Below are 24,714 nucleotides of genomic sequence, written 5' to 3' on the forward strand. Positions count from 1 at the left end.
CACATGTGTGCCCAAATACCTGGTCACAAGATACTCTTTTTGAAGCTGAATGTAGCATTCATGGTCCAAAGACAAGAACTGAGTGGGAGATTGAGCCCAAGCTCTGATAATACATCATAATTCCCCTGATAGTTCCTCCTAGAAAAATGCCACCAGCTTACCTGTTTCTGATTTTCAAAAATCCCAAATCATGCAAAACTGTAACTCTGAGCTCTGATTAGTTGGTCATGTGTGTGTGTGGGGGGCAAGGGCATGAAGGACAAATTCAACCACAGCCTCTAGTTACCACCCAAAAGAGTGGGAAGGTACACAGCCATGCAGTCACCACCATCTCCCCTGGTCTGATAATGAAGCCTGGCACTTAGAACACCCAGTCACATACAATCACTTCAGTCAGTTCACATCTTACTGGCAATGCCAGTCAGTGTGTAGATCATTAACAAAAACAACAGGAAAATTATGAGGGACAGTGTAATTTTCACATTTCCTCCAGAAAATGCAGCCACTGCATTCATCTTTGCTTTTTATAGAGCTGGCCACAGTACAGATTTACAGCTGCTGTTTTAACAATGGAAAATCATACCAGAATCCTTCAATGTAACGTTGGTAATCTTAAGAATTGATCTTCTGGTTGCTAAAACTGTCTCTATTGAATACTGGGAGCCAGTAGAGATGGCCTGGTCAAAGTGATACCAGGTCACATTGGTGAATGTTGAATTTATCTCACAGCTCAGTCTTACTGCGTCCCCTTCAAAAATGTTCGAGGGTTTCACGGTGAAGTTTGTCTGATCTGGGAAGACAGAGAGCAACATTCTGCATTACTGTCACTTCAGCTCACATTCTTCATGGTGTCTTTCATCTTATAGGGGTCCCAAGGTGCTTTACATCAGATGCAGGGCACCACCTCTGACACAGGCCATGGGATTTTCCCCTCAACATATCCCTTTGGTATCTTTCTCAGCTAAAAATTCCAGAAGGCTTTATGCAAAGAGTTAGAAATATTATTATTATCTCTACTTTCTAATTAGATAAGCTGGGAGGAGAAGCAACCAGCTTGAAGTAATCCTCTGAGACAGACAGTCCAGCACTCAGTGCACTGAGAGCAACACAACTCCAGGGCACTTGATCAGCAGCTGAATTGTAACACACTGTCCAGCAGCAGCATGGAAAATGTGCCAAGGAAGCCAAGGGGAATGTGTTGTCATGCAAACTGCAAGAGTTTTATGTTTTGTTTTAAAGAACAGGAAGTGCTGGCAGCCTGACATTCTTAGAATTCAGTTTTGAAGGTGAATTAAAGGTGTTCAGTCTCTCCCCTGGGCAAACCACATGAGGGATAATTTAGAATCATTTAGGCTGGAAAAAAACCCTGAAATAATCTAATCCAACCAATAACTGATCAGTGGAGTAGCTGGAAGTCTTTTTTTTTTCATGGGAGGTACTGCATGCATGGTCCTCTCATGAAGGTCCTAAGCTTTGGTGACACAGGATAAAATGAAACAGCTAAGGAATAAATGTTTTTTGAAAGTCCAGTACCAAATCATCAACAGTATAGGGCAGCTACATGATTCAGGCTAAAAATACTAAAGTAAAGGTTGAAGGAAAGTACTGAGAGCTTTCAACTTACTGGTGATTACTCTTGTGAAGGTAAATTGGTTTAGCTGGTATGATGAATCCAGAAAATGCTGTACAGCTCTGTTGGAATCTCCAAGCTGAGTGAAGCTTGCTGCTCCTGTTCTTACTTCATAATTCACAAAAACACTTCCAGGGCTAAACAGATATAAGAATGAGAGGGGCACCTGAATGAAATATCCTTGTATATTAGTTTGTATTTAGTTAGCATTGGTTTTCTATGTTGTGGTGACCCATCTGCATGGATGGGAAGACCTCAAAGACTCCCCTGTGAGATTCCTCTTGGGACTCAAGACTTGCTCTGTTTTATAAGAAAATTGTACAAAAGCTCATCCCAAAGAAGGAACCTTTATGTGACATCTTTCTTGTCTGATGTTTATTTCTAGTAAACTTTCCTCAGAAACCTAAAATGCAGCTGCATTTAAATATGTGCAGACAGCAGAAATGTCTCTTTTATCCAAGGCTGTATCCTAAGTCAATGTACTATTCATCTTCTCGTGGCCTAGGAAATGATGTTAGGTTTATTTGCATCCTTTTCCCCTTTGGGTGGAGCTCAGTCTTTTCCATAAAAGGCTTTGGTCCAGATGGAGAATGATTATATTTCTTGGACTTTTGCACAGTGATGAATTCTACCCACAGTCCCATTTCCATGTTCATGGTTGGGCTTTTCTTTGCAGTGATCATCCTGTTACTCAGTGTGTGCACACTGGGAGAGGGCTCTAGGCAGAGTGAATGTAACCTTTGCTAACCTGTGTCTCCTTGAGATTGGACAGAAAGATTTGTGTCTTCCAGGAAAAAATGAAATTATTTACTTACCTGAAACCTGTTACTGTTGCTGATACAAAGCCTGGTAAACATCTGTAGCTGGCATTAAACTGTAAACAAAGAGAGGTGACATGGTGTAAGTCCTCTATGTATCACTGCAGTGTGCATAAAATAGAAAACTCTCCATTCCTGACATGAGTAAGGACATGCAGCATATCTGATACAACAGCCCTGGTGCTCTCCTGGTGTCTGGAATACATTTCTGTTCATGGTTTCATTCCATGTGTACCCACATGGATTTAAGCTAGGACCAATAATATGATCTTTTTTCATGCTTTGTATACAAAAGAACCCTAAATACTTCCCAGTGTATTAAAATGAATGGGAATATTTTCCTTGCCATCAATGGGGGCAGCTTTGGCCCATTGTGTAGCTCCCCACAGACACTGACAGGCCACCCAGGCACTGGGTAAACACCATGTTTCCTAGGAGGCTCTCGACCTTCAGAGATGAAAAACTGAAGTCATTACCGCCTTCTCAAGGTCTGCTTTGTATTTTTGGTATAACACAGAGGAAGGATCCTTGAGATCGTCCTGGAAGTCTGAGTCAAGTCTCACTGACATGTTCATCACCATGGGCTCTCCCACACCACATGACTCTGTAAGAAAGACATAAAAGTAAATGCAAAATAATCAAAAACAATGCTTATGAGGCGAACACCTGTTGGAAATCTGATGAGATGAAACTTTCTTCACTCAGCAAAGGCCAAAAGTCCCAAAGAGGCATGGGAGTGACTCCAGGAGTTAGGGCTCCAAATTCAGCTGAATATCTGCAAGTGTTTGGGTCAAGGTGGGCCCAGATCACAAGGGGAAGAGCTTTAGACCATCTCTGCAGGCTTTTCACACTCACAGGCTGTGTGGCAGCCAGCTCAGTCCTGATGTGCTTTTTTACCACACCTTTGGTACTATTCTGACCTCTAAGCAGTGTATGAGCTGCACAGCCATGAAGTTGTGCCCTGTGCCTCTTACCTTCAGTCTGAGGCTCACAGTAGGGGCCATAGAAAGGCATTTTCTGCACGTAGCCACAGGGCAGGGCTGGTCCCAGGCTCGCAGGAGGGCAGGGCATCACATCACTGCACACCGTGCTTGGCCAGGCATGGCCATTTTCACAGAAACAGCAGCTGCTGTTCTCACCACTGGGCAGGCAGACTGGAGTCAGACAGACAGAAATACCATGAGAGTGGTAAATGGGGCATGGCTATTGCAAGATGAATATTTACCTTTCTGTGTCTTCATGACAGGGATCTCAAAATGTTGCCCTTCGTGTGAGTTCACTTGAATGATGCCAAAATGATGATCTGACACCTTGCAAATTTTACTCTGCTAATTGTAAATGACTAACCAGAAATGGGAACCAGACTGGCACAGGGAAAGTCCAATAAATTACTTATAAGTAACTGAATGGAGATGTGAAGTCTGACTGGCCAGAATCCCATAATAATTTTCAGACTGGATATTTTTATGACACCTGAGCTTAAGGCAGGTGTATAGGTTTTTAAAGATTGTAAGAGCAAGATCATTCAGAGTTCCCAGTGGCTACTGAGGTGTCTGGCACACCCTAAGTGAGGAAAGGTAACATTGTCACTAAGTGCCTTACAGCACTAAAAAAAAGAAACCAACAACAACAAAAAAACCCACAAACAAACAAAAACACAAACTGAAACAAAAAAACAAAACAAAACAAAACAAAAAAACAAACCCAAACACCACTATAACTTTTTCTGCTCTTAGTGTGTGACTGGCAAAGTAAGTTATTAACAAATAGATTTTCACACATTACACGTGAGCCTGAAGGCCTTTATAAGATGCATTTGAATGTTTTTTTTTGGGAACTGTTGAACATTTCCTTTTGTTGTTTTATGGCTCAGTGATAAGAAGTTATCAAATCTCCTCTGCTGTTGTAAATGCTTGGTGAGTTTGTTTATGCTGTGCTGTATTAATCAGATGTGATGTTGCACAACCACAACTCGTGCAATAAAACCTGTCTGATATCTTGCCCTGTAGGAATAGGCTAAGTGAGCTCTGTCTCATGCAGTCTGTGTGTGTCAGGGTCAGAGTACAGCCTCAGAGCCATCTATGTTTCAGATACAGCAGGAGGGAAGTAAACAGTCTGATAACTGCTGTCACAGCTTCCTGAAACTTGAAAGTAACTCAGACTGCTTGTTAGCCAAACTGGAGCAAAATCCTTTGGCTCAGGCTTCCTCTGGCTTTGTCCCTTCCTTAGGAAAAGCATTCAGAGCTATTCCTAATGCCAGCATTATATAAAGAGGAGTGGTGAGAGACAGATAACAAATATGCTGTTGTGTGCTACAGCTTCAGCCTTGCTGGGTCTTTCAGCAGCAGCAGAAATGATTCAGTTTTGCTGATTCTGAAGCGTGATGGGTGGTAAAAGTGAGAGACATCAAATACTGACAAAACCCCACATTATCCAGAATAAATAAACCAATAACCTACCCACCTGTTGTAATGCTGATATTTGAAACTGTTGTTTGTGCATTTGAAATATTAATTGGAAGATTGATGTTTTTGAAATAGTCTTTAATTGGCTGCAGATAAGATGAATCCTGTAGGCTTACTTCAATGTCAACAGTGTACTCAGGAAGGGGAAGGTCAATAATAAACACTGAAAGAGAAAGAGAATGAGCCTGCAAAGCTGTGTTTGAGGGTAGATCACAAACTGATGGCCTCTAGTTTAGCATTTGGGGTCTTTTTTGCTCTTCAGTGGTAGCTAAGTGTGGCATCCTGCTTTGGGAGTCTTCTTGCTTCCCACTCAGCAGATATTCTGCTTCTGCTCTATCTGACAAAAGCCAGATTTCTTTGGTGTCAGAGCACAGGAAGCTGATAAAAATGACATAATATACCCATAGAATAGCTGTCTCATCCCTTCCCTCTTTAGAATCAGTAAATTGATGGGCTGCCAACCACAGACTAAGCCACATAGGATTATCTTGTCTTTATCTCATCTGTGAGTTTTCTCACTTTATCTTTTTGGTTCTGCACTGAGAGAGTGGCACTGTGGTGCTTGGCTGGGGTTAAACCACAACCACATCTTGTCCTTGATGTTCCCAGTTCAGTACATCAAGAGATGCTGTCCCTAATTGTGATTTCACCCTTGGCCTAATAGAAACCTGCTCTGTTACCATACATTTGTGTACGTACTGTTTCTCTTCTGCCTTTGCATCTCTGGGTAGAAGCTTTCATGCCCTAGTGTGCTGTCAATCTGTGGGGAAAAAAAAAAAAAGTAAAGCTCTGTGACAATAACAAAGTGAAACTTTAGCTGCTGTGGTTGGCAAAAGAAATTAGTGAAGAAAATGCTAACGTAGATATTTTTTTCCTCACTAATCTTGGCCTCACCTCTCTGACCTCCCTGCCCATCTTCCTCTTCAATTAGAAAATTTCTGTCTTCAGGCAGGGAAGGTTTAAGCACCAGTTGAGGGATGTACTGAGTTTGCAGCAACCAAGTGTCCCAGCTCAGGAGGATTTCTGTGTCTGAGCCTCAAGGCCTCTTCAGGGCTCACACAGTGCACTTAGTCCTGGGTCAGCCTTGTGGAGACCCAGGCACTTGGCCTTTGAATCCAGAAACTGGGCTCTGATCACGTTTTCTTTTCCTCTTTGCTCTGAGCTCCCACCTGTGCAGCAGCAGAGCCATCCTGAGCAGGAGCAGACAGGGGATTGAAGAGCCTTGGCTGCAGCTCAGTAGCCAGGTCAGCTATTTTGGGGCCATCAGTAGCCAGGTCAGCTATTCTGGGGCCATCAATAGCCAGGTCAGCTATTTTGGGGCCATCAGTAACACACAGCTGACCTGGGCAGGGGTGGCACCATTTCACTGTGGCTGGGTTTACACAGGCTGCAGCCAAGTGAGATTCAGACCATCTTATCTTTTTTAATTGTGCCCTAAAAATACATTGGCACCACCGTTAGCAAGAAAGGCTAAAAACAAGCAAAGACACAGGCAGGAAATTTGCAGCTTTGCCAGTTTCTTGGTTCCTACTGAAACCTTTATTTACAGAAAGGGTGAATAGCTTGGCAAGTCTTGAGTCGTCCCTTTACATAAAGGAACCATCTGGTGTGTGATTAGAGCTGGGTTTGTATCACAGCTGTGCTGGGGTGAGGATCCCAAGGCCTGCTGGCACTTTTTGCACTGCTGGGATGGTTCCTTTGTGTTAGAGGTTGGCTGCAGGAGTTACTAAAAGTGCACTGTGACCCAAGTCTTCCTCCAGGTTTGGACTCAGTGGTTTCGTTTTTCAGTTATTCTCCCAAACAGCCTCAGGGTATTGCTAGGTTGCTCAATACTTCACATATTTCACACCATGACTCATCAGCAGGCTGTCCCATGACCAGTGGTGCTAAAAAAAAGAGGTGTTGCTTTTTTCATGAAAACTCCTAAGTGCTGAGGTGAAGACAGCTTGAAAAAACAGACCAAATGAGATATTTGGCCACTGTCAGACATGTGCTGAAGAACAGGCTGCTGCAACCAGACTTATCTTGGTTTGCCAAATCAGGGAGTAGTGGTAGAAAGAGCTTAAGGAGTTCCCACCTTCCTCTTCACATTTCCTTTCCTTTTTTTCAACTTTCTCAAAGAAAGATGTTCTCTATTCGCACACAAGGGAGAAGATAAAAGAAGTATTGTCTGGTCTAATAATAATTGTGATGGCCAAGAGCTGGTAGATTTGTAGACTAGTTTTCTTTCCCAGATTGTATTTACTTCAATTTGGTTAGACCCTTGGTTTCTCTGTTAATCTTTTGTCTTTTTTTTGTTAGGGAAAATTTGTGCAGGAACTGTCTGGTAACAAATGCATGTACAGGATGGAGCACTAAATGTCTTTCCATAATTCACACTGTTGGAACAGAAAGGATCTGTGAGGATTATTGGAAAAGTGGGAAACTGAAGTAAAATCTCAGTTCATTGGCAACATCTAAACACAAATCACTCAGGAGTGGAGTTTTGGTCATGTGCACTTGTCCTGCTGTTGAGACATTCCTGTCTCAATCTACCTGCAAACACATCACTTCTAGATATATTTGGTTCCTTTCTCATAGGATGGGTGAATTCCATTCAGGAGCAGTGCCCATACAACTGTAATGTAAATTATCTCCAGGGACAGCAATTGAAATCCCTTGCAGACCAGCACAGTGAGAAACAAGTTGTGTTTCTGCCTTGGAGAGGCTTTAAGGCTGGGAAACATGAAAAGCAAAGTTCCTGGATTTCTCCATCTCTTTTACACACTCTGGATTCAGATTCCCCCCCAAGTCTTATTCTAACTTCTTCCAAGGTTTTGTGGGTGTAAAGGAGAACATCAGAGTGCTACAAGCAGAGACCCAATGAAAACCAGTGGGGCTGGGGAAGGATACTCACTACATAGGAGAGTGGATAGAAGTTTGAGCCCTGTGGTGTCTGGCAGCAGGCTGAGATCATCAGGAAGAGGTAGTGGAGACCTGTAGTGCTTGGGGATGGCATTTTACCTGGTGACTTTGCTGTGCAGCCTGGAAAGACAATGAAGCAGAAGGACCAGGGAATTTTCATGTCACACAGTAGGAAATAGCAGCCCACTCCACAAAAACAGTGTGTTCTGCCTCCTTCAGCAACTCTGCCTGTTCAATCCATGCAACAGAATGAGGCTTGTAGTTATTCCTGTGTGCTGCCATCAGATCATTCCCCTATCTTTCCTTTTCCTCATGTCAGCCATACCTACTCAAAATAGGAGAAAGAAATTGCTTGGAGAAAGCAGAGTCCTGAGCAGATTTCTAACAGGGATAAAGGAGGTGCTGAAATCTGCAAGAGAAAAGTTGACTTTGGGTCTCCAAATATCCCTCTTGGTGGTACTTGTGAAATGCACAGCCAGGAGATGGGGGGCAATTCTGAATGTTGCTACAAGTGAGGGCTGGCACTCCTGCTGCAGCAGGGAGAGCTCTGCCACCAGCTGTATCCCACTCTGGATGGGGCTGCAGCATCACCATGGGCTCAGCTACAGATATCTGTGTGTTTGTTATCCCTTGGCTAGCAATGGACACAGTGAAGAGCATGTCCTGGAAATAATCTGTGTTATCTTGAGGTTTTAGCACACTACTCCATTAACTGCATTGAAGTTAACAAATAAGTAAACTAGAATCTAAGGATCATGACACACAAGAATATAATGTGGTGCCTGAAATCACACCCACACCCCCACACTCCAATAACATTTTCTGCCTCATTAATACCTGAGCTAATTTAGTCACACAGCAGACTGGGTGATGAAACACAAAGGGAGAGGTACAACATTCATGGATCCTTATAACAAGTGCTGAGACATTTATGCAACCAAAGAGAAGAAAATAAAGAAAAGGAGGTGAAGAATACATAAAAGATATATATTTTGCTATGACTGTTCACTTACTGGTCATTCCTAACAAAGCTGCAGAATTAACAACTAGTAGAGAGCTACAGAAAAAGGCAGAAGGCAAGAGGATTGTGAAAATAATTTTAAGCATTGAGGAAAGATTCTAAGCATAGTACTGAACAGTGCCTGAGTGGATGACATCAGCCTGATTAAAATCATGAACTTTTGTAAAATGAAATCTTTTTGCATTGAAAAGGCTGTTCATCCAAACTCAAGTTTTGCAAGGCAGTGAGTCACTAGCAGAAAACAGAAAAATCAGCATCTCCTGAGATCAGGGGCTGCATTTTGCAACCATCCTTTATCAGAGCTGGTGCTCCCAGGCAGGCTGGGGCTTTGCTGGCACTTTCCTGTTCAGAGGAGTCCATGACAGAAAACAACAATATGAACTTGATCTGTGGTCTCACCTTGTGAATTGGAAGAGGATGGCAAGGAGTTTATAGTCAAGCATGTGCTTGATGCCACCAAGGTGGGAGCCCAGCAGAGATTTGTGACTTTTCTCACCAAATGTGGTTCTTAAAGGGATCCATCTGGAGTGGGACTTCACCTGGATACTGACCTGGTTAAAAGATAGGAATAAATAAATAAATAAATAAATACATGTAGGAGTAAATAGTTTTCTTTTCCAATACAGAGATGTCATTGCCAGAGCTCTGCAGGAATGAGGTGTAAGCCTGTCCCTTACTCTCTGTTCTCAAGTGATGTGGAAAAGGCAGTGATCAGTGTGGAGCACCATGGAAAATTTTACATGGTTGAGACTAACAAAAGCAAAGTCTGCCTGTGAAGATCTGCACTGGGGTCACAGGAGTCTGAGTGACTTGATTGTGAAATTCAGAACTGGTAAGTGTAAGGTAGAAAGAAATGATCCTGACATTATGTATTCTGACAATTACCACTCAGAAATGGGGTCTGAAGAAAATGTCAGCTGAATTCTGAGATGCAATTAAAGAAGGAAAATTAATTTTAAGATATTTTAGGATAGCAATGGAGGGAAAAAACCTAAACAAAATAACCCCCAAACCCTCCAAACCAACACAAACAAAACAAAAACAATTTATAAGTAAATCAAAACAAAATAAAATAAACAAAGAAAGCAAGCAAGAAGGAAAACTTTTACCTAGACATCTGAGCTAACACATATACTCTTATACAGGAATAACCAGAAAGAACATCACAGTGATTCAGAGTATCTTCCCTCCCCACTCCAAAACTAATTAAAATAAAAGAGTGTTACAGGCTTTTTTTAATCCAATCAATGAATGGCTAATGGAATTAGGGGGAAAGATGTGGGGATTTTTTTTTTTTCAGTTTCCTGTGCCTGTCTGTCACTATATCCAGAATTCTGAAGATGTCATCCACTTGTAACAAGCTCAAGACTTCCATGGATCTGGATCACTATTGATTGAAGTGGATCATGAGGGAAACATTATAAGCTGTGACACAAGTTCCTGAGATAGTGACATGACTTAATAATTGAAGCACTAACTAAGCAAAGTTTCCTGGCAGCTTTGTATATTCAGCATATTCTCACATATGGTAATACTCACAACATATGGTAAAAAAACTTAATCTGCACAAAGAGTTTGTGTGTTATATTGGCAACAGGTTGGTGAAACAGATAACAGAAGGGCAAAAAGGTCATTAAACAAAATTTATGATGAAGGTAAACGACATCTGGCACAGTTTTGCATTTATTTTTTGCCCTGCTCCCCAACTTGCCTTCATATTCAAATGTTGTGGGTCAGCTTCTATTTTCAAACACATCTTTTGTGTTACTTTATGTAACTGGCAGCAAACACCCTCTTAATTGTGCAGGTGAGACATCATATAGAGGACAACTCATGTAAATGAGAGCTGGGCTGCTACTCAGGCTTTGGTAGCTGTTTAAAGCTCCAAAACATCCCAAAACAGTATCTTGAAAGCCAGAAAACCAACAAACAAATTTCAAATGGGAAAAGTATTAAATGTTCTCAAATAATGTGGCTGTTCCCCTCATTCATTTAACTTCTCAATGAAAAAAGAACTGCTGTAAACTTTTTAGCAAGGAAATTCTCAAGTATCTGTCTGCCTTCAGTGGGCAAACATGTGCAGACACATTCCTCATTTCTCATACAAACTGTCTCCTGGGAAACAGTACCTTCAATTTATAAAGACCCAGAGAGCTAAAAAAGTCCAGATTTGTTATGAAATGCTTGTTCTCCACAGCATTCAGGCTGGAAAATATTGTTAAAATTAATTCTAAAATGCAGAGGATTCCTAGAGGTAAATAACAAAGTCTCATTTTAACCCAGGACATAGGGGGGCTACATGACCTTCTTTTAATTTTTCTCTAAACTTCTCTTTGTCATAAATATTCTAAAATAATAAGCCCTTCACTTGCAAATACACCCAGCACAATAGTCACCATCACACATGTTTTAGAAAACAAAGACAACACCCAGAGATTTAATATGATTTACCTTCTCAGGTGGTTCAAAGAGAAGATCTTCTAATTAGATTTATCCTAAACATCATCTGCCTTCTACCATAGCCCAGGCTGCTCTCTCAAAGAGAAATTACACCACAGGAACTTTTGTAATGAGTTGAACAAGTTATTACTGCCCAGAAGAGAAGTTGCCTCTAGAGCCTGCACTCAAATTTCAAGTGTGAGGCTGAGCAGATATGCCACTGCAGAAAACCCACAAGGCATTTTAAGAGGAGATATTTCCTGATACCATTCATCAGGTTATACTCATTATTTCCTCCTGCACTGATCTGAGTCCCTCAGTATCTTACCTGCAGATTAGTGGACTAACTTGTTCCTCTGCTGTTACTCACCTTCTTTGTACTAACAAAAGCAGCAAAATCATGTTTTGTAGCTATGACAAAATGTCTGTGGGCTTTAATAAAGGAGGAAACCCCTAAAATTTTCCTATCTGAGCTGGCAGCATGCTCACTGGAAGGCTCTGTGGAGACACATTTATGCCCTTGGAGAACCTGCACAGGGATGCAGACCTGTGGCTCTGATGGCTACAGGAATTCCCAGAAATCAGGGGAAATTCTGATGTGTTATGTGTGTTTCTACCTGGAACAAAATCTGGAGCCAGGAACACACTGGGCAAGTGGGGGACATCTGTCCAAGTAACAGTGGAGCCCTTTGTCCCTACAGTGTTTGATAACAGCTGGTTTATCGATGGAATTTGTTTCCACAACAGTGTGAGGCAGTGACTGACTGAGCTCTGTGGAAATCCCTGGGATTAAGCTTGTCTTGTGGGGGAATTATTTTTTAAACAGTGATTAATTCAAGAGACAGGTCTGATCACTTTCCTGCAAACCTGGTCACCTGCTGCTCCCTGCAATGTAGTGAGTCAGACTTCAGCCTTTTGCAGCAGTTTTAAGGTGATTAAATTGGCATGACTGATGCCCTTGTTGCCCTTACAGCATGTCTTTGTATTCACTGATGTGGTGGCATTGGTCTGATTTATTGCCCACCCCAGCTGGTTCAGGAATCTGAACAAGCAGAAGACCAAGGCTACATCTACAGCCCTTAATGCCACCACCTCTCTCTCTGCAGATTGGTTTTATTGATGGCCTCCTGCTGGTGCCTTCCAGATTCTTACTCAGTTTAACTCCCTGTCCCTGCAGAAAACCAAAGCAACAACAAGGTGTCCAACTTTCATCAGTCTGATCAGCTTAGAGAAGGTCCCAGTTAGTGCCAGGGCCAGAGCAAGGAGAGGAGCAGCTAAGTGGCCCCAAGCAGGGAAGGGAGATGGAACAGGGTTGGCAGACAGGGAGGAGGGTAAGGACAAGGAGAACCTCTTCCTTTGTGCCCTGGCAAGCTGTTCAACACGAATTCATGGTCTATCCCTACATAAAATGCTGATTATTTTCTCCCAAAGCTGCTCCCTTGGCTGGCTGTTTGCAGGTTTGAATGAGCAGCAGTGCCAGTGCAGAGGCTGAGATGAAGAGAAGGCAGAATTGTGGTGGAGTCACACTTTCCACATTGCCAGGCCTTGGCTGGAAAACTGGTCTGTGTTAAGCTCTCTTTCCCCAAACACTCTTCTTTCCTTTTTTTTTTTTTTCCTTTGTTTGTTTGTTTTTGTTTGTTTGTTTGTTTTTGTTTGTTTTTTGCTGTGTTTTTTGAGAATTTTAAGAAAGAGCATCCTGGAGTGTGAGAATGGGAAAGAATGTCAGCTTTCTTAAAAGAGGGTTTTTGCCCAAGGCTTATCATCAAACTGCAGCCTAAAGGAATGAGAAATCTTGGTTTACTTTGCAGGAGAATGTGAAAATTATACAATGTCAGAGCATTAGGTATGTAATCAACTTGGTATGTGAGCACAGGGGATGTCCTGATCGTCCTGATGTTTTTTCCTGTACTCATTCATCATATACTGTCACATCACCAGAAACTGTGAACTTCCTGGATTCTAAAGATTTAAAGTTTCAATCCCAGAACATTTTTTATTTAAACATTTGAGTCTGCAATTAGCCTCTACAGGCTCAGGAAAGCAAGCAAGAGGTGTAAAAGAGGACACCTGCTCTGAACCAGAAATGCTCATCCAATCCAAGGCAGAGCTACAGGAATCCTGTAATTCACTGAAATGTGCTGTTGCAAAAGAAAATGAACACTTTTCATCTGTCATGAAATACAGATAAGGGTAAGGTTCCCACATAGCTGCACCTTGGGAGATACTGTTCAAAGAGAAAGCAAACGTGGAAACAACTTAGAAATTAAGCTGTTGTGGCTCTCTTGATTCTCCCATCCTCATTCCAGTCCTGGATATTCACACTTCAGTTTCATCTCTAGAAATTAATCTCAGCAATTTGTGTAATCAAACCCCACTGTCAATTGTATCCAAATGCAGAAAAAGATGCCAGAAACTCTCAGAAACTGGGCACAACACTGCAGATCCTTACGCCATCTGCTATTCTTGAGTCTGAATTTTGTGTGTTCAGACGCCCAAAGTTATGTTTTCAACATGTAAGGACAGAGTGAATCCCAAGCATACTGGAGCTAATAGGTGGATTACTTTGAGATAACACTGTTTGGGGTGAATCTGACAATTCCTGGGGCTTCATTTATCATCTCTATCACATGACTTTAGGTAGTTTTGCCCACCTCTGGAGGGAGTCCTAAGAAACTGCTACCTAAATTCACTCACTGTAACAATGCTGAAATATCATTATTAATTTTTTTAGCAAATATTTTTAACTGAAGACCTGTAACAGAAGTACACTGTGTGATGCTGTTGATATTTTGGCTGGAGCCCTGTGTTGGATATTGCTGCATTGGAGAGCATCCAAAGGAGAGCCGTGGGAATGCTGAGACCAGAGCACTGTATAACCTCAGTGACAAGAGCAATAACCTCCTGAACAGGCTGGAGGTTGTGCAGATTAGATAGGACAAGAGTCAGGTATGGACACAATAACAGTTTGTTCCTTGAAAAAGGACTGACATGGATGTTCACAGCTGCAGTTGGCTGAAGGATGCTGTGAAGTCACACAATCTGAAGCAGAAGTAAATATGCTTGTGATTATGGAAAATATGTAATTGTAACATTTAGAAGCAAAAATTAGGCTACACAGGGTGGCTGCAAAGTTTCCTTCAGTGGAGGTTTTTAAGAACAGGCTGTATAATTGCTGGCATGGAGGAGAGCCTTTGATTCTGCTTCCATGTGGGATTGTGGCAGTAGGGTGATGGGTAAATTGTTTGCTGATCTCTTCCAATTACCTGTGTACCTCTACATTTCTTCAGTTTGTGCAATGAATGAATTCAAAGGGATTCAGAGGAGATGTGCAAGAACACAGATCAGTGTTCTCAGAGCTGTGTTTGGACTCACCAGGGCAGTGATTGCTCCCCTGTGATTGGCACTGGTGAGACATCAAAAATCTTGTGTTCTGTTTGGGGCACCCATGACAGGAAGGGGCTGGAGCATGTCCAGAGAAGGACAGCAGAGCTGGGGAAGGTCTGGGGCACAAGCCTGGTGAGGAGCAGCTGAGGGAGCTGGGAGGGTTCATCCTGGAGAAAAGGAGGCTCAGGGGGAACCTTCTCACCCTCTACAACTCCCTGACAGGAGGGGCAAGCCTGGTGGGGGTCAGCTCTGCTCCCAAGGAACAAACAGGACAAGAGGAAATGGCCTCAAATTGCTCCAGGGGAGGTTTAGATCCAACATTTAGAAAAATTTCTTTAAGGAAGGGGTGGTCAAGCACTGGAACAGGCTGCCCAGGGCAGTGCTGGAGCCACCATCCCTGGAGGGATTTAAAAGATGTGGACATGGTTTAGTGATGGATTGGCAGTGTTGGGTTAATGGTTGGGCTCAATGATTTTAGACCTCTTTTCCATCTGTGATCTACCTTAGAAAAGTTCAGGAATTCCTTTCTGGACCTTTGCAGCACAATATTCTCACTGGTTTAAGCACACAGAGATAAACTGTATCTACAGCCTTACCAAGGGATTCCCCAAAACAATATTTCCAGAGGAGGGCTATGGTTCACACCTTTTTCTACATCAGCTCAAATTTTCCATCTTTGTTTGTGCAGTGTTTATCTTTCCTTTTGACCTATGATTAGGACTTTAGATTCCTCTATTCCTCTGTCAGCTTTCCTGTGAATTGTTGGTGACCTTTGTACATACCCAAATAATCTACATGGAAAATGAAAATAATTTAGACCCAGCTATCGGAGGATCAAGCTCAAATCATACCATGACCACACAGAACTTCCTGCAAGGAGAGAACACCTCTCTAGGACTCATGTTTGCAGGGCACAGTAGCTGAAATAGAAACCATTTACTGGATGACTGAGAGCACAGACAACACTGCCCAGCTGAATGTCCACATTATCACATTCTCCAGGCATTCCTAATACTCTGAGAGCAGCCAAAAGTTTCTGTGAGCGTTTTTCACACATTCTGGACAGTGCCAGCCAGCCCTGTAATGTTTTCCTAGCCCTCCCAGCACAGTTCACAGTTGGATTCACTGCTAGTCACTGGAGAGCAGCAATCTGCCAGACCAGTGAGGGTATTCTTGCATGAATAAGCATCAGCTGCCACAGTTACTGGCTAAGCATTATCCCAGGGAAGGAGGAAGGTGAGAAGCAGTCAGGCACGTTTTTAGAGGCATGAACACCACCCTGGTTGCTGACCAGCTGTACACTCAGCCCTCTGGGAAGGCACCACACCAAGGCTGGACCTCTGGCCAGCCTCTCCCACGGGTTTGGGTGACAAGACACGTGCACTTACAGCCACATCTCTGTGTGAGCACTGGAAGGGCACCTTTGGCAGGGAGGTGATGCCCACAGGATGCTTGGGATGTTCCTGTGCACAGCCAGGAGCTGGACTCAGTGTGGTCCCTTCCAGCTCAGCATGTACTGTGGTTCTGTGACAGCCCATGGCTCCTGTGGAGCGTGGCACAGACAGCTGGGCTCTACCAGAGCCACAAACAACATGCTGCTGGCTTTCTGTACAATCCCTTGCAGCAGGTCTGCTTCTATAGACATTCTCCCAGACCTGGGGCTCCTTACTTGGGTTCTGTTCACCCACAGGCACCTGGCCTAGGCCTATTCCACATTATCCTTCTGTCTGACTCACCAACTCTTACAGGCACATTTGTAAGCCTTTCTTATCCTGCCAGTCAAGTCTTCTTTCTAGAATCTTTCTGACAACATTTCTCATTTGATGTTAAGACTTAAAAAAAGGAAGATTTCCAATTCTGGATGTATCTTAAGCACAATGTCCAGCTCCTAAGCTCCCCAGTGCAGGAGAGACACACTGGAATGAGCCCAGCAAAGGGCCATGAAGATGACTAAGGAGCTGGAGCATCTGTCATACCAGGAGAGGCTGAGAGAGCTGCTTAGCTTGGAAAAGGAAAGGCACAGGGAAGTCTTGTCAACATCTAAAAATAACTGATGAGGGGACCTAAAGATACATCCACCCTGGAGTGGCTTCTTTGTTAAGGGGTTATAAATGCAGAAGTGGAAACAAGCAGTTCTGTTTCAGAAGACACAGAGTTATCCATCCCCATGCAGCCATCCCATGTAGAAGTATTTTATCCCTGTTGGCAGTAACCTTTCTACATGCTGTGTCTGGGAAATTGGCCCCTCTTGTGCCCAAATGGAGATGAATACACCTTTGGAATCAGCAGGAAGAAGAAAATAAACAACCTTGCAGGCACAACACATCTTCAACCAGCTGTTCTTTGTGAGGTGGGTATTAGCCCACAGCCTCAGTTCCTGGCCCTCTGCTCTGGCTGTGAGCAATGTCCTGTGTCACTGGGGCCAAGAGCTCCCTGTGTGGTCAGGCACCAATATTCTGCATTAAAGCTTCATTGTAAAGTCTTCAATTCTGTGCTTTTTACTCCTTTGTTCACACTGAGACACCATTCACCATCCTTTCCAATGGGCTCTGGCTGCTTAATGTCATGAACAGATTTGCCCTTGGTTGGATCCAAGGATTCTCTAGCTCAGTTGGTTCTTTTCCAGCAAGGGCTATAGCAGAGGCTCTTGGGAAGAGTTTTACAAAAATGAAGTAAGTTTGCAGCAGCTCATCTTCAGAATGTTCTTTCCACTTCTGGCTATCAGAGCTCCAGGGATTTCTGGAGGCAAAGGCAGGTCACTGGTGTTTAACAGCCCTAATGGCCAATTAAGCTGACACAAATGAAGAAAATTAGAGGAAAACCTACCAGAGTGTGCTGAATACATAATTTGCAGGAGCAAGGAGGTCTGAATTCCTTTGGCTGCTTTGAACCTACCACTCATTATGGTCAAGTTTGATCCTAAATTGTCAAACCAGACAGCACAAAACTTTCCATGGCCTCTTACCCCGTACATCACTTTTTCATTCCCCGGCAGCTGTCAAGGATGAAGAGTCCTATGCCATTTTACCACTGCACTCCTCCTGCCTCTTTGCTACTTGTTCTACATCTTCCCACTTTGGCTGGTTTTTTTTTGTAACATAGTTAAGCTCAGTTACCCCCATGCCAGCATTTTCCTGTGGCTTAAGCAGCCCTGCCTCCCTCTAGGTATTTTGGATGAAAGATCTGTGGTGCTGTGAGATCTGTGGAGGTGAAGGATGCCTGGAAAGAGGAACCAGAAACTGCTACAGGTTAGAAAGGTGTGAAGGGAGAGATTTGTGGCTGGCACAGGACAGTTTGGCTTTATGGTTACCCAGTTCCCTGTAGCAGCTGAATCTTGGTTACCATTTGCAAACAACTATGGAACATTCTCCCAGAGTCTTGAACTCTGGGGCTAAAGCCTTGTTTTCAGAGCCTGTCCAGTTTGTTATTCCTCTGCCACAACAGAAGAGCTTTCCTTTCTCTGCATAAAGCATGACCTTTGGGTAGTGCGTAATAAGTTGGATGATCAGACAATGTTTGTTTCAGACAGAAAACACACAATGACTTTAAGAAACACACACCCAGGCACAACAATATTTCATGGGAGAGTTGGCTGAAAGGGAAAGGGGGGACAGGGGAAGTTGCACTGACCTTAGATAACACATCAGAATGAGAACAAAAATAAAATAAACAGAAATTAATCAAGGACACAAAAGTGAACTGCTTGGTGATAAGGATTCAGACAGGCAGTAAACAAGCTGTGGCATGCTTTCTCTGTGATGTTTGTGGGACTGAGTTATCCCAGCTCTGTGCCCAGCATGGTGCAGGGGGCTGAGTTTGATGGGATGCTCAAGGATATCTCAGACATGAGCAGAGGTTTTGTTTCCTGGGGGAATAATGAGGTAATTCTTATTTTTGTTGGTTTTGTGCAAATAGATGTCATGGCACCCATAAGGGAAGGGGTGAGTGTTCCCCATGCCACATGGCACATTAATGTGCCAGATAAAAACAGTGATAGCTGTAATCAAAGTGAAATGGCATTTAAATCAGCACCTTACTGGAAAAAGAAAGCCCTGCCCAATTCTTGTCTTCTTCCTGGCAGTTTTTTCTCACTTCCACTCAGGTTTTCCCCTACTCCAACTAAGGCCTCCTCCTTGACTTTGATGTTGGAGTTTTGTAAAGAAGGAACAAATGAAAAAGAAAAAAAGTGCCAGTCAATTAATTCCATCCTCCTATTTCAGCCCTTTGTATGCAGCTGGGTACCACATGTTCAGAAAGACTGTGGAAAAGCACATATATCTCACCTCTGATCACTGGGATGGAAGAAGGGATGTACCCATGAACCTTCTCCTCTCCTTGTGCCTTTTGGAGCATCTGCAGTGGGGTATGAGCCTAATTCACAGTGAGAAGTAACACCACAAGATATTTGAAGCTCAGCACTGTGGGAGTACTGGGGAAGGAGGAACTTGCCAGGTACTCCCATATCAGTGTAGTGAAGAGTAAAACAATATCCATTGCAGTGGAATTTCCATGGGCTGCAATGAGTTTTGGATTGGGTCCCTGGGTCAGGCCAGACATGGGTTACTCCTATAGACTAAAGTACTAGAGAGTCTGATGACTGCATGCTTCCTGCTCATTTCATTTTATTAAGTCTTGATTTTTTTCCTGTTATTACTGCAGCTGGCTGTGTAGGAAGCTCCTGTAAGTTGTGTAGGTGTCAGCCTTTTGGAGTTTGTACAGCCCTGCTCTGGACAGAGGAGGTTTCCTGTCTGAGGGCCTGGCTTGTCACACCTAGCAACAAAAAGATGGAAGTACAAAATAGCATCCACTTTTTGCACACAGAACCATATAAATGGAGGAAAATCCCTCAAATCAGCGAAGGCAGGTGTCTGTTGTCCATATCTCTTAATTACCTTCTCTAATAATAAAGCCTGAGGAAAAAAAAAAAAATTAGTTGTTTCTATTTTGTTCCACTGATTTCACTTCCAGCCTTACTATTTTTGTACTGACTTATCTTCCAGAGCACAGAACTCAGAAAGTGTGCTGCTATTGAACTTCTTGGAAGGCTGCACCTGTCTATAATGTTTTCAAGATTATCAGAACTCTTACAGCTTCATCATTGGCATCAGGTGCTTCTCCTATCTCTAGCATGGCCTAAAATTAAATGCATGTTTCAAGAGCAGGAAGGTTCTCCCACTCCCTTCCAGCTCCCCCATCTCCAGCTGAATGGGATGAAGCTGGTGCTGAGCATTGGTGGATTCTCCCACAAGAAATGTGATGGAATTTGTGTTTCTCTCTGCTGACTCTACAATTTAGGCCTTATTTCAGTAGGAACCTTCTCTGTTTCAACACCCTCACAAGCACCTGCACTTCCATTAGGGAGGGAAGCTTCTATTAACTGCTGGCAGATGGATCCAGCATTTGCCAAGTTTGGTGCTTTGATGCTGGAAAAACCATTGCAAGACTGCCCAGAAACAAGGTATTTAGGAAAAGGGAAAGCAGCTTTTAAAGCAGATTTTCAATAATAACACAGAACATCTCCCCCATAAGGATGGGCTGAGAGATCTGATGGAGAGGAGAGGAGAGGAGAGGGGAGGAGAGGAGAGGAGAGGAGAGGAGAGGAGAGGAGAGGGAGAGGGAGAGGGAGAGGGAGAGGGAGAGGGAGAGGGAGAGGGAGAGGGAGAGGGAGAGGGAGAGGGAGAGGAGGCTCCAGGGAGTCCCTAGAGCTCCTTCCAGTGCCTAAAGGGCCAACAAAAGGGCTGGAGTGACAGGACAAGGGGGGGATGGCTTTAAACTAATGGAGAACGTGTTTAGATTAATTATTAGGAAGAAATTGTTCCCTGTGAGGGTGGTGAGGCTCTGTCACAGGCTGCCCAGAGAAGCTGTGGCTGCCCCATCCCTGGCAGTGTCCAAGGCCAGGCTGGATGAGGCTTGGAGCAACCTGATCTTGTGGAAGATGTCCCTGCCCATGGAAAGGGTTGGAATGAGATGAGCATTCTGTGATTCACTGATTTTACATGCTGTGTGTCCTAACTGCAATAAGAGACAGTGTTTATGAGCAGAGTTGAACCTTTTAAGCCACAGGCTTGAACCAGGATGGATCACAAGAGGAAGGAAGGAAGGAAGGAAGTGCCATCAGTCCTGTTTTATTGCCAGAGACACTTGAGACATGCACAGGCTCATCCGGAATCTCAGGCCCAGGATCAGCCAACACAAATTTTAGGGACAATGTGCAGGGATTTAGGGAATTTCTCTCCCAAGGAGGCTCAGTAAAACAATTTCAGGAGCAAGGGGCATTCTGTGAATAGCCTGTCAGAAGGCACGTAGGGACATGTCTGGAATGAAGATGGCTTTCACACACTCAGCCTAATGGTCATGGAGGGCCATGATGTGCTCACAGGACTGAGCCAAAGCAGGAACTCTAGTAGAGCTTTTCCTCTGTGCAGGAACAATTGGGGGAAGCTCTGTCGTTCTGAGGAATTTCCGAGGACAGTAAATTGCACACTCGATCGCAGCTCTATTATGTTTTGAGGGAAGGCATTTGGAAATTAATATTTCATATTAAGATTTAAATAGGGCATGCATACAGCTCTGCTGCTCACAAGCACCCCCAAACCTGGCTGCCACAGCATTCTCTGTCCTGTTGAGGTGAGTTTAAGGGACCCTGGGTGGCAACAGCCAACCTTGCAAGCAGACCCTGACTATCTGTGTGCCTCAGTTCTCTGCTGCCAAACAAGGAAGATATTTGCTCTTTCTGCTTCACAGGGTGCATGGAGAGACCCTGGGGCAGGAAAAAACCATCAGTGATTGCACTAATGATCTGATAAAGCAAGGCTTGTGGAAGTACCTAGAAGGTGAATGAGATTTGGTTCTCTTTTCATCCAGAATGAAGGAATTCAATGCCAGGAGTGGGATATTAGATGAACTTTGAGGTCTTCCTGAAACAAGTATTACATTGTGTAAATCAGCCAATGGAGATGACACAAGGGAATTTAAAGGTTTTTTTACTGGGCTGGGAAAAAACTTCTGTTTATTCAAAAATGTTCCATTGGAAGGTGTCTGAAGGGTTTGCTAGATCCCATGTTGTGGTGGGCTGACCCTGGTCTGAAGCTGAACACCCACAGAGCCACTCACTTACTGCCCATCTGTCAGGGATGGAGCAGAGAATAGGATGTGAAAAAGTGCAAAACAGTGGTAGATTAAGATAAATAAAGCTTAATAGGGAAAAAAAGAGGAAAGAAAAAAAAGAAATGTGCAGGCAATCCTTCACCACCTCCCACAAGCAGATGTATATCCAGAAAAATGTCCAAGCAATGGTGAGTTTGGAAGACAACCCTGACTTCCACCACTATTTTTTTGTTGCTGAACATGATATTATATGAATATTTGAAACATCCTTTTTGTGAATTCAAGTCAGCTTTCCTTGTTGTAATCCCTCCCAACCCTCATCCCACTCACTACAGTCAGTGGGAAGAAAGGGAAAGCCTTGATGCTCTGCAAGAACTGCTCAGCAATAGCCAAAACATTAGTATTGAAACTGTTTCAGCCACAAATCCAAAAGAAAGCACCTTATGAGGAAAGTTAATTCAATCCCAGCACACCCATCTTGTTTGGATTGCTCAAATGGGAATTATGATAGAGAGAGGAGGGTGTGGGGGCAGAATTCATTGCAAGCTTCCACAGGAATAAACTGAAGTTTGTAGAAAAGATATAAACTGTGTGCAGACATGGTGGATTAAGGCTACAGCATTCATGTCATGTCATGGGATGGCTGTGAGAGGGAAATTTCTTCCAGGGCACCACCAACAGCAGATAAGCCCTTGGAATAGGCTGCAAATGTAGTCAAAAACTCCTTAACAAAGTCCACTGGTGCAGCATTATAACATGCAAATACAGCAGTGCTACTAGACAACCTACTACAGTGAATCATCTGCTCTGCAGGAGCTCATATTTTCTAAAAAAACCCAACCAAACAAATGAGGAATCGATCATTTGTCCATCAGAGAGAAACAAGCCATTGCAAATCTTTTGCTAACTCTTTCCCATTTTACCTGTTCCTGCACACCTTGTGCATTCCACCTCATCCACATTCTGAATGCAACCAGCTCAGGGCCACTATCACAGCCCCACAGCTCCTGCCCTCACCCAGTGCTGGCTCAGTCCTCTCAGGATGCTGCCCAGCACAGATAAGGGGAACGAGCTGCTGCTCCTTCCCTGCAGGGCAGGTGCAGGATCAGATTAACCCATGGGTGGTAACTGCCCCCATGCAGGATCATTTGAGAAATAAACTCTGTATAAACATGCAGCTGGGGCGGGTCTGCTCGTGAATGTCAGCTGAACCCCTATGAAACTGTTCCATGGAAAACTGGAAATGGTTTTATTCAAAGAGTTTGGTTTACTTTAGATTAATCCCATTTGATCTTAAAAAGCCATGATTCTTACACAAGATTAATCCCAGCTTAATCCCAACAGCAAACCATTTCAGTTTCATACAACCCCAAAATAATGATGTCCTCATGGATGATGCAATTCACATCCATGCTTGTCTGCTGTCTTCTCACAAACTGAATCACAGCTCTGAGCAGGTAGATTTCTGGGTCAAGATGAATGGGTTAAAAAAAGGAACTCTAGTAAAGGCTGCATTGGTCTTTTGTGTTATAACAATGAGAGGAAGCTCTGCCTAGTTTGAGGAATTTCCCACGTCTCCAATTCAGAGGTTGGAGAACTGCTTTATTAAGCCTGCCTAAGAGGTGTTAAAAAAATAAAAATAACCAAGAAGATGAGGACAAAGATATCTTCCCAGTGCCTACGCATGTTCTCTTTGTTTGTTTTTTAAACCTGGATCACCAGAGGCAAACTCAGACGAATTTAGGGAAGTTCAATCGTGACAGATGCCAAATAGTCACAGCAGGTTCCTGCTGAGCTGGCTGACCCATCACTGATTTAAGTGTCACTGCTACCCAGGTGCTAAAGATTTGCCCCTAAATATCACTTCATCCTGTAATGTTGCCAGACATTACTGGACAGGTTAAGTGACAGAAATAGATGAGAAATTTTCTGGGTGAGAGGAAAATCTATGGGTTGTGAAATACCATTTTCATGCGAGTGATGGAAGCAGGAGAAATGAAGCCTCAGGCTTTCAAATTCATAACATCCTTTGCCTTGTTATTCCCTCACTTGTCACAAGCTCATTGCCTCCTAAAACTCTCCCTGAAAGTGTGAGTTACAGCACTCAAACAATGACACCTTTCTCTCCAAATCCAAAACTCCTCGTGCACGGACGTGAGCATCGCTTTCCCATCACAGAGAGAGAGAAACAACGTTGTACAAAGTCAAACCACAGTGCTGCTTTTGTTCTGAATCATGACCATTTAAGCAAAGTGGATACTGCTGCACCAGAGATATCTGGAAATGGAGCAGAACTTTTGGGGATATAAGCATCAATGGAGGTGACAGCATCAGAAAGCCTCCCTATATCCCCCCTGACACTGAACACTGGCAGCAGCACGCCAGCACTCCTGCACAACTCCATAAAATTTGCTTTCATTTTAGCAGCTGAAAACACAGATAGAAAAGAATGGAAACAAGATAAATGTGATGCTCACAGCATACAGCAGTTTCTCAGCCTGTGGCCATGGGTGCCCTAAGTCCCTCTCCCCTGTCAGAAGGTTTCACTTAATATGAAACTGAAAGGAGATTGCTCTTAAGAGAAACAAACCCACCACTCTATACAGCTAACAAAATACAGTGTCTGAATCTGCATTGCAAATTCCAGCCACTGTAAACACAAAACAAAGTGGAGAAAAATTCTAAATGCTATTGCAGTTGACTTTTTTCCTCTGAAACTGCAGCACAACTTAGGAGGTAATAAATGCAATGAAGATTAACACAGCATTTCCGTGTACTCCCTCTTTACCTCTGCAGCCCCAAGCTTAAACTAAAGCAATCATAACCTCTATTGGCACTCACTAACCAAGTGAACAGTCAGTAGCACTTTCTCAAGAGCTTGAATGGTTAATTCATACCCTGAACAGACAAAAACATCCTACAGAAAACTGCTAAATAATCACCACA

The 24,714-nt window shown here is 43.4% G+C and overlaps 1 protein-coding gene across 1 annotated transcript in view; it reads right to left on the bottom strand.

Annotated features, from left to right (window-relative positions):
- The window catches only part of ADGRF5 (adhesion G protein-coupled receptor F5), a 39,928-nt gene that overhangs the window by 14,656 nt on the left and 558 nt on the right, over window positions 1–24,714 (bottom strand). Inside the window, exons 2-10 of the mRNA XM_056487897.1 lie at window positions 9,238–9,389; window positions 7,810–7,937; window positions 5,613–5,673; window positions 4,912–5,076; window positions 3,423–3,602; window positions 2,925–3,052; window positions 2,446–2,504; window positions 1,625–1,767; window positions 584–790 (exon numbers count right to left, since the gene is read on the bottom strand). Of these exons, the coding sequence (XP_056343872.1) occupies window positions 584–790; window positions 1,625–1,767; window positions 2,446–2,504; window positions 2,925–3,052; window positions 3,423–3,602; window positions 4,912–5,076; window positions 5,613–5,673; window positions 7,810–7,911 (1,045 nt within the window). The 5' untranslated portion in view covers window positions 7,912–7,937; window positions 9,238–9,389. The remainder of the gene's footprint in view (window positions 1–583; window positions 791–1,624; window positions 1,768–2,445; window positions 2,505–2,924; window positions 3,053–3,422; window positions 3,603–4,911; window positions 5,077–5,612; window positions 5,674–7,809; window positions 7,938–9,237; window positions 9,390–24,714) is intronic.

The sequence above is a fragment of the Oenanthe melanoleuca genome, chromosome 3, assembly GCF_029582105.1.
Source record: "Oenanthe melanoleuca isolate GR-GAL-2019-014 chromosome 3, OMel1.0, whole genome shotgun sequence".
Classification (NCBI taxonomy): Eukaryota; Metazoa; Chordata; class Aves; order Passeriformes; family Muscicapidae; genus Oenanthe; species Oenanthe melanoleuca.